The 10,896-nt window shown below is 38.1% G+C and overlaps 1 protein-coding gene across 1 annotated transcript; it reads left to right on the top strand.

The window, feature by feature from the left end:
* Positions 1-2,874: 2,874 nt before the first annotated feature.
* On the top strand, positions 2,875-6,896 carry LOC144960556 (GTPase IMAP family member 7-like; the record flags this gene model as incomplete). The annotated part of the gene is given in 2 exon segments (XM_078893767.1): positions 2,875-3,004; positions 3,976-6,896. Coding segments are annotated over 2 exon segments (1,497 nt in total). The 3' UTR covers positions 5,343-6,896.
* Positions 6,897-10,896: the final 4,000 nt, after the last annotated feature.

Here is a 10,896-nt window from a genome sequence, read left to right as displayed (position 1 = left end):
CCCCCCCCCAAAAAACCCCCTTCAGTTTTTCCCCTAGGGGGGGGGGTTTGGGGGGGGGGGAAAAAACCTTTTAAAAAAAAAAACCCCCCCCCCCCAAAAACCCCCTTACTAAAACAAAAAAACTTGGGATTTTTAGTTTTATGGAAGGTCCCCGGAATTTATGCTTTTTTAAAAAAAAGGAAAAAAGGGTTTTAAAATTTTTAAAAAATGACATTTTACATAAAATATTTTTTCCCCCCCTTTTTAAACAGCAAAAACAAAAAAAACAAGCTTTGATACTCCCCTGAAATTTTTGTCTAAAAAAAATTTTTTTTTAAAATCACATCCAAAAAAAAAGGGCCACCTGTTCCCAAGCCATCGCCGATCTTTCCCTCCCAACCCCATATCTTCATCAGATCTTCTCAATGCCGATTCCTGTTCCTCCTCCCCCAAATTTTTAATATAGTATATATACGGGGGGGGAAAAAAAAAAACCCCCGGGAAAACCCCGGGGAACTCGGTTTTTTCCGCTTTGATGATTTAAAAAAAATTTTGATCAACCCTCATCTGAAATTTTACGAATGTAAATTTTTTATTTTAAATTTTTTTTTTTGTTTTTTTACCAAAAAAGGGTTTTTTTTGAGCCCAAAATTTCCTTTTTGGTTTTTTAAATTTTTTTAAAAAGCTGTATTTTTCTTTGCAGTTTTTTAAAAAAACATTTTTTTCTAATTTCAATTTCGGGGGAAAAAAAGCCAAAACAATCATTAAATCCGCATTTAAACTTTATTAACTTCAATTTTGGGCAGCACATTATTTTTTTTTTTCTTTTTTTTTCCCTTTTTCCCTTTTTTTTTTTAACCTAAAGACGCCCCAATTTTTTTCTTCCCAAGAATTTTTTCCCACAACGTTTTTCCTTTTCCGTTTTTGCCAACAAGTAGAGGCCCAAGGGGCATCCCCCTTTGGGGGAGACAGAGTGTGACTTTCAAATGCCTTTTTAAAAAACAAATTTGGTAAAAAACGGGGAAGAATAAATTAATTTGAATCAATAAAGAATGATTCCTAATAAAAGAATAAATTTTAATTTTTAATTTAAAACCCCCAAACCTTTTTGAAATATGACTGTGAAGTTTGGGAAAATGAAAAACAGTTTTGGAGTGGGGCACGTGGCTCAGCGGTGGGGGCTTTGCTTCGCCCCCGAAAGGTACCGATTCGACTCCCCCCGCGTTGGGGGCCCCTTTAGCAAGTCACCTGCCTTAGCGCACTTTGCGGCGCATTGCGGCGACCCGGGTTTTTCCCCGCCCTTCCCCTTTGGAAAGACCCAAGGGAAAAATTTCCCCTTGGGGTGAATAAAGGGAATTTTTTTTTTTTGTTTTTTTTTATCATGAAAAAAAGTTTTCCCAAAATTTTAAAAGGGAGCAAGAGGAAAGTAACTCTTCTATATCCTCAGTCATGAAGTACTTGACGTTTTACAACAACGAAAACCAATTTTTTAAATCAATATAAAAATAATATATATATATTGAATCGTATTTGTACAAATAAAGGACAGAATTTCTCGACTGTACAATGGGGGGAATTAAAATATATATAAAATATTTTAAAATTGAACGGATTTGATACAAAAAGGTACAGATAGTGCTCGAAGTAAAAATGGACGAAAAAATTTTTATATATATTTAAAATATTGAATCGTATTGTACTTTTGGTCGATATTTTCCAATTTTTTACAATGGACCAATTTAAAAAATATATTATAATAAATATTAATCGTAATTTTCCCTTTGGTTCAGATATCTGCCCTTTTTACAATACAATTAATATATTTTATATATTTTATAATTAATTTTAAAATTCCGTTTTTGTAAAAATTGGTCAGATATCTGCCCTTTTTAAAAATACAAAATTTTAAAATATAAAAATTAAAATTTTTCCCCTCCTTTGGGGAATTGGGGGCACAAAAGGTACCATATTTGTATCAAAAAAAAACCCTTTTCCCAAAAATATTTATATTTGGGGAAAAAAATAAATATAAAATTTTCCCCCTTTTTTTTTTTTTCGAGCACTATCGTACCAATTTTATAAAATTTTCAATTTAAAAAAAAATTTTTATATATATATATAATTCGCCCCATTGCTAATTTGACACTTCTGAAAACCCAAAAATTTTATCAAATACGATTCAATATATAAAAATAAAATAATAATTGGGGGCCCTTTTTTAAAAATGCCCGGGGCACTATCGGGGGGGGGACCAAAAATTTTTTCAAATACGATTCAATTTATATATAAAAATATATATATAATTCGCTCCTTGCTACATTCGAGCACATCTGACCATTTTGGGGATCAAATACTTTTTAATATAAAAATTAATATAAATTTTTAAAATTTTTAAAAAAATTGGTTTCGTTTTGTAAAAGGGGAAGAAATTTTATGACTAGGAAATAGAAGAGTTCCCTTTTCCCCTTCCCCACCTATTAAAAAGTTGGGGAAATTTTTTTCCCCTGATAAAAAATTAAAAAAATAAAAAATTCCCTTTATTACCCCCAAAAGGGGAAATTTTTCTTTGGGGGCTTTTCCAAAGGGGAAAACGGGGAAAAACCCGGGGGTCAGCCGCAAGGGGAGCCCCGGGGAAAGTCGCTAAGCTAGGTACTTGCTAAAGGGGCCCAAAAACGCGGGGGGTAGTCGAACTCTACCTTGGGGACGAAGAAAAACCCTACCGCTGAGCCACGCTGTCCCATCTCACAAAACTGTCTTTTTCATTCTCAATCTCTAACAGTCATATATATCAATAAGTGCATTAATTAATTAATTAATTCATTCATTCAGTGAATCATTCATTCATTGATTCATTCATTGATTCATTCACAGTTCTTTACCAATATCGTATTTCAGATGGCATCGAACGTCACACTCTGTCTGCCCCAAGGTGATGACCTTGACCTCCTACTTGTTGGCAAATCCGGAAATGGAAAGACGTCTGCTGGGAATGCCATTCTTGGAAGAAAAACATTGACGTCTTTAGGTAAAAAAAAAAGGAAAAGGAAAGAAAAGAAAAAAAAAGTAATGTGCTGCACAAATCTGAAGTTACATAATCAGTTTAATATGCCTGGATTTAATTATTGTTTTGGCTTTTTTCCATTGAAATTGAAGTTAGAAATATATGTTTTTAACGTCTGCAAAGAACATATCAGCTTAAAATATTAACATCATTCCAAAAATGGAACATTTCGGGCTCAAAACCCTTCTTCGGCTAACAACAAAAAACAATTGAAACATAAATTATACATTTCGTAAAATTTCAGATAGAGCTTGATCAATTGATTAACTCACTCAACGCGAACACCGACTGTATCCGTGGTTTACCAGGGTTACTTTTTTCCCATGCCTGTATATTACTACTATATATATATTGGTGGAGGAGGAACAGGAATCGAGCTATTGAGAAGATCTGATGACAGATATGGTTGGAGGGACATGATCGGCGATGGCTGCAACAGGCCTGGCATTTGATGATGCCGATGATGATATAATACATTTTTCAGAGACAAATTACAGGCGTAGTATTAAAGCTAATGTTTTTAGTTTTTGCAGTTAATGGTAGTTGAATAAAACTATCTTATGTAACATGCTCATTTTAAACTTTTAATACGTTTTTTTCCATTTTGAAAAGTAGCAAAAATCTCGGGAGACCTTCCATAAGCTACTACATCCCAAGTATTCTTGTTCTAGTAAGGGGTTTGGAGGGGGGGGGGGACTTTTTTTTTAAAGAGTCTCCCCCCTCCCAAACCCCCTACTCTAGAACTTCTAGAAGGGGGTTTGGGAGGGGAGAGACTTTAAAAAAAAGTTTCCCCCCTCCCAAACCCCCTCTATAACATCGGAAGAAGACTTGGGATGTAGTAGCTTATGGAAGGTCTCTCAAAATCTCTAGGATTGAGTGAGTTAATTTGGTTAAAATGTTGACTTATTGATTAATTTCTTTGTCCTCATCCCTAGGTAAAGCTAAAGCACACCAGGTCGGTTACAGCGTTGTGGACGGTCGAGTCATCAAAGTGGTTGAAGTTCTTGGGTTCTGTCACCAGCCAGGGAGCACACCCGATGAGGATTCAGCCAAAATCTTCACTTATGCTCTCAAAAAAGGCATCAGCCAGTTCCCCAATGGCTTCAACGCGATCGTTTTTGTGATGTCCCTCAACGATAAATTCGGTCAAGGAGATGAGGAAGTCATTCAAGTCTTGAAAGAAATTTTAGGTGTTGACGTCATGAATAAGTGTGGAGTTTGTCTTTTAACGCACGGGGACGTCGTTGACTTTGACGAAAAGACGGCAAAACTTGATGACGTCAAAATCAATGATGAAGATGGCAACGGAAATAATGATAAAGCATTTTTAAAATGGTGCAAAGGTCAGAGTGGTGGTCTAGGTGAACTGTTTACAGATTGTGACTATCGCTGTGTTGTTTTTGACAATGTTAGTGAAGACGAGGCGTGTCAGAAGAGACAGCGTTTGGAATTGGCGAAGTGTGTTGATAAACTTAAAAACAAACATTCAATTTACACACTGGATACTAAAGTAACCAAGACACTAGATCCAGAGCTCATGGAAAGGAAAAGGAAACTGTCGAAGATTCTAGAAATGATCTCAAGAGAAATCGAATTTATAAAAGAGGCTATAGTAAAATTGAAGGAAGAACGCAGACAACAAAATCCTACAAGTGAAATTGTTAGAGACAATACTGGATGTTGTTCTAATTCTAACTCTTTTTTAAACACGATAAAAATGATTAAAAATAAGTCAGATCGTCTTTTGGACGAAATAGGTCATCATGAGCCGGAAAAACTAGCAGCGCTGAAACCGGACCTCGAACAAATCCGGAAAATTGTGGGGGAATTCCAAATCGACAATAAATGTGAAGAGGGTTCTAAAAACGGCGCTGTTGGTGATTGTGACATGAAAGATGGACACGCTCATGGGCACGACAAAGACCGTGACCCTAGTCGACGAGCAGATGAACTTCAACAAGTACTCGAAAACGACCATGTTCCTAAAGCGATCAAACACAACGACGATCAGAAACTCGGTCATGCTGCTCGAAACGACGGCGGTTCCAATTCCAGCCAAATAATGTGTGAAACCGAAACGAGTTTATCATCGGACGACGACGACGAAGACAAATTGGATCTAATTTTAGAAACGACGGAAAAGGTCAAGGTCAAACTAGAAGAGATTAAGGGGAAAGAAGAGGAAGTACGACACAGTTGGACGTCACCAGTGAGTCGTCTGTTCGACTCGGCATTCCCTTCCTTTTTTGAGGGGATCGTAGGTGCTGCGGATTTCTTTGTAGACACTTTGATTAATATGTAATTTATAACAAGTTGTGAACAAAATTCGAAACTACAGCTTTGGACAAAAAACAAATAGGGAACGTTTCGGGCTCAAAACCCTTCTTCAACCGATAACATAAACAATAAAAACATGAATAATGAATGCACCACTTAAAATCCTGATTGACGGCAGAGCGATATTTCTCACGTATTGTCCGCTTTGTTTTACATTCAAGATCTTATTACTATTATTATCATCTTGTGCCGTACTTTATAACGTTGGCGGTCATGGTTCTCCACTCCTCTATATTTTTTTTCTTTTGCTCTGATTTTTAATTTTTTTTTTTTTAAATTGAGCTTTATATAGCGCAATATCCACTAAATGTGCTCAAAGCGCTTTACAAGGGGTCCCTGTCAACAGCAGCATTTAACATGCAGGACGGGACATGACGCCTGTTGTGCGATAGTTCAATTTTTCGGATAAAGACAACGCTGTTAACGGCCAGGTACTCATTTTACACCTGAGTACGGTGAGAGAATGCGAGTAAAGAGCTTTTTCCAAGGACTCAACTATGCGCCGAGCACGAGGCTCGAATCCAGAACCTTCTGATCTGATGGTGTTGCTGTTTCTTTCCGTTCCCAGCCAGTCTAGTTTGTCGGTCAGGGAATCCATCATTTTCGCTATAATTTGTTAAATGAGACGTATACTTATTTGAAGGTCTGACAACCCAATATTATCTATTATATTATAATTATACGTTATGTTAATTTCTGTTCAGCACTTTCAACAGTCCACAGCTTCTTAACTTATAATAATGTAATTTGTGACAAAGCATTACGGAAAGGCACAAAATCGGTATTTCCACTTCCCCCGTAGAAACACAAACAAGACTTACTTACTTAACCCTCTTCAGGCCTTGAGAGGCACATAGGGCATCCACCAGACATCTCCATTTTTTTTTTTGCAATCGGCTGCTTTTGCGGTGGCTGTATTCCAGGACAGACCTGCTTCCTTTTATTCTTTCTCCATGGTCCTTCGCCAGGTTTCTTTGGGTCTTTCCCCCCTTTCTCTTCCCATCTGCTGTCCAGTACAAGGCTGTCTTGGGAAGTGACCCTTTTTCCATTCTGGCCACATGACCCAGCCAACGCCATTTTCTTCTTTTTATTTGGCTTTCAATGCTAGTGCAGTCAGCGTTCTTTAATAGATCCAATGTTTTTATTTTTGGACGGTATTTCCACTTCCTCCGTGGGAACGCAAACAAGACTAGCCGGCTCAAAATGGTATTCTGTATATTGGAAGAACCAAATATGTGACCCACCGTATCGAAGCGGTATTATGTCGGGATCCACTTGGTAAGGGAAATTGAATTCATAGCCACAAATATCCAACTTGGGTTTAATTTCTGTACGTTCTGGTGGAGTATAAAGACTATTTCTTGCATTGCAAAAACTTCTAAGCTCCAATTTCTCATCAATCTATCTCTAAATTCACTTTTTGGGGTCTGAATCATCCCGACATAATACCGTTTTGAGACGGAGGATCACAAATGCGAGGTAAACAAAACGAATTTAATAAATCCATAACCATGAAAAACATATTTGAGTTGTGCGGTTATGTGGTCTTGTGGTATGTATGACACTCGCTTTCGGATCGGAAGGTATTGGGTTCGAGCCTCGCTCATTGCATAGATGAGTCCTTTTTTGTTTGTTGCTTTAGGTCTCTTCCAACACAATTGAGGTTATATGAGAGACCGCTGAAACAAAAAAAACAAGCAATCTAACAAAAATAGTACAAATGTAAATCAAAATCATAACCTAAAGATATCATAAGCTAAATTATAAATAACCAAGAACAAACAGGCAGGAGATTTACAGAAAAAAAAAAAATCCCCTGTCAAAAATACAATCACAAACCAAAGAAGCAGGATAGGCTAGTAAAGAGAAGAAGAAACGACATCACTATCGGATCGTACACCCATGCGAACATCATAGGTATATGATTCAAGGGTGATGCTCCCATCCAACCACCCGCTAGATGAGTCCTTGGAAAAGGCTTTTTACTCACATTCTCTCATCGCACTCGGGTGTAAAATGAGTATCTGGCCGTTAACACCGTTGTCTCTGTCCGAAAAAAATTGTAACATCGCGCTAAAAGGCGTCATGACCCGTCCTACATGTTAAGTTTAAATGCTGCTGTTGGCCAGGGACCCCTTGTAAAGCGCTTTGAGCAAGTTTAGTGGATAATGCGCTATAAAAAAGCTCAATTTTTTTTAAAATTTATTTTTTAACCCTCTCCTTACCACCCATAGGAAAATCGTCACGTTTGTTACGATGCAACCGACAATATCTCATTCTGATTTCTCTTGTACATCACAATTTTTTTTAATGCTTTGTTTACAACTATAAAAACTAACACTGTGTTGTAGAACTCACTTGTTACTTTTTTGTTTGAGTAAGAATAGTCTATCTTTGTGCTGGGTGGTTGTGAATTTTTGGGGGAAATTCTATAAATAGATGGTAAGGAGATAGTTAAAGCAGTTCGCTGGCACAGTTAACCGACTTTGCAGCCTCGGCGGCCTTAATGATTCCTGTACAGAGGAATCTCCATTCCTGTCTGTTTGATGCGATGACTGTGATGGGAAGCATACTCAATGTCTCAAATGGTTCTATGTTATATGTTTGTGTTGAGAATATTGGCTATTAAGCTTAACGACTGGCCCGGTAACTTTGCGATGGTTGTGTGTGTGTTTGTTTTGTTTGTTTTTAAGGATTTTACGGCGCTTGCAACACATTAAGGTTATATCAGCGCCAGTAAAAAGGAAGAAAATGGGATAGTAAAAAGTTCTAGAATTACAATTAAAGCACCCAAGAGAAAGCAAGACAAAGGGGAACTGGGAACAAATAGGGATCAGATGTAGATTCCAAGAGCACACCACCAATGTACTTAGTTTGAGATCACCTATAAGTCTCATCCAGACACAAGCACAGGTCCCAACTAAGAGGAATACACTCAAATGTTTACCAATCATATAATATAAGGCTAGCACTATTCAGTATCTGATACTGAATAGTGGTTTTGCACTATTCAGTATCTGATACTGAATAGTGGTTTTGCACTATTCAGTATCTGATACTGAATAGTGGTTTTGTACTATTCAGTATCTGATACTGAATAGTGGTTTTGCACTATTCAGTATCTGACACTGAATAGTGGTTTTGCACTATAATACGGTGTTTTTTTTCCGAAACCCGACGAAGTTATGGGAAGAGGGCAGCTGTGGGAGTGAATCTCGGACTCAGAGAAGTGTACAACAGTGGGGAGTGAACCTGGGACTGGGTTTCAGCGGGTTTCGTAATAAAAAGCCGGACGACACCTGGCAATATCCGACAAAGTTCTGGGACGTAGGCAGCAGCGTGTGTGTGTGTGGTGTAGAGGCTGAGGGGGGGGGGGGGGAGGAGGGGGTGAACCTGAGATTCAGGGAAGTGTACACCAGTGGGGAGTGAACCTGGGACTCTGGGGTTTATAAAAAAGCAATAACAATGGGGGGGGGGGATTACTTTTGTACGAAACCCGACAATATGCGGCAAAGAAGTGGAAAGTAGGCAACGCGTGGGGAGTGAACCTGGGACTCAGTGAAGTGTACACCAGTGGGGAGTGAACCTGAGACTATGGTTTTCGGCGAGCTTCAGCTAGTTTCATATAAAATCAATTACTTTTTTACAAAACCCGACGAAACCTTGCAATATCCAAGAAAGTTATGGGTAGTAGGCAACAGTGGGGAGTGAACCTGAGATTCAGGGAAGTGTACACCAGTGGGGAGTGAACCTGGGACTGGGTTTCGGCGGATTTTGTTATTTTAAAAAAGCAATTACTTTTTGTTTACGAAATGCGCCAAATGCCAACAAATTGAGGCAAAGTTATGGAAAGTAAGCAAATAATGGGGACTGAACCTGAGACACAGGGAAGTGTACAGGGGAGTGAACCTGAGACTCTGGGTTTAGGCGAATTTCAGCGAGTTTCATATATAAGCAATTACTTTTTTCTGAAACCCGACGAAACCTGGCAATATCCGACAAAGTTAATGAAGTAGGCAATAGTGGGGGGTGAACCTGAGATTCATGGAAGTATACACATGTGGGGAGTGAACCTGAGACTCTGGTTTTCGGCGGGTTTCAGCGAGTTTCATATAAATGCAATTACTTTTATACGAAACCCGGCAATATCCGACAAAGTTATGGAAGATTCAGGGAAGTGTACGCCAGTGGGGAGTGAACCTGAGACTCTGGTTTTCAGCGTGCTTCAGCGAGTTTCATATAAAAGCAATTACTTTTTTACGAAACCCGACGAAACCTGGCAATATCCGACAAAGTTATTGAAGTAGGCAACAGTGGGGGGTGAACCTGAGATTCAGGGAAGTGTACACTTGTGGGGAGTGAACCTAGGACTCTGGATATTGTAAAAAGACAATACCAAGGGGGAGGGGGAATTACTGTTTTACGAAACCCGCCAAAACCCGACAACGTTATGGGAAGCAGGCAGCAGTGGGGAGTGAATCTGGGATTTGGACACAGAGAGGATTGAACCTGGGACTGCGAGAGGCTGATACCAGTGGACAGTGAGCTCAGAATGTACTTTTATTTCGAAACCTACCGAAATTATCAAAAGTTATGGGAAGTGGGCACCATTGGGCAATGAACCGGGACTTAGGGAAGTGCACACTGGTTGAGAGTGAACCTGGGACTGTGAGAAGAGGATATCAGTGGAAATGAACCTGGGACTTTGGGAGTTGGGTACCAGACGAGAATGAAGCAATTACTTTTTTACGAAACCCGCCAAAACCCACCGAAAAACCATAGACTTAGGTTTATTCCCCAATAGTGTACACTTCCCTGAGTCTCAGGTTCACTCCCCCACTGTTGCCTACTTTCTTTCCATAACTTTGTTGGATATTGTTGGGTTTCGTAAAAAAGTAATTGCTTTTTTGTTACGAAACTCAGTCCCAGGTTCACTCCCCAATGGTGTACACTTCCCTGAGTCCCAGGTTCACTCCCCACTGCTGCCTGCTTCCCCTAACTTTGTCAGGTTTCGGCGTGTTTCGGCAGGTTTCAGGTTTCGTAAAAAAAGAAACACCCCTAAAAATACCACGTGTATTCAGTAAATAGATGTCAATTGTAGTCTAATATTCAGTATCTGTTTTTAATTATTATTATTATTATTATTATTATTATTATTATTATTATTATTATTATTATTATTATTATTATTATTATTATTATTATTATTATTATCATTATTATTATTATCACGTAAATTGTCTTAGATGACAAAACAAACAAACAAAAACAACAACAAGAACAACAACAACAACAAATGTGACAAACAGAAAAAAGCAAGATTTTAAAAAGTAATGAACAATAGAAGAGCTCATCAATGAAAAACAACAACGAGATTATAACACATAAAAGATATTCGTAATAAATCGATAACTGATTAAATAACTCCTACTACTTGATTTAAAAATCATAATCATAATAATGATGATGATGACGATTACAACAACAACAATAATAATAATAGTAAGTAGAAATAATAA

Source organism: Berghia stephanieae, chromosome 15, assembly GCF_034508935.2.
Source record: "Berghia stephanieae isolate SIO BIC M18660-M18661 chromosome 15, UCSD_Bste_1.3, whole genome shotgun sequence".
NCBI classification, from domain to species: domain Eukaryota; kingdom Metazoa; phylum Mollusca; class Gastropoda; order Nudibranchia; family Aeolidiidae; genus Berghia; species Berghia stephanieae.
This window is presented reverse-complemented; position numbering and strand designations above follow the sequence as displayed.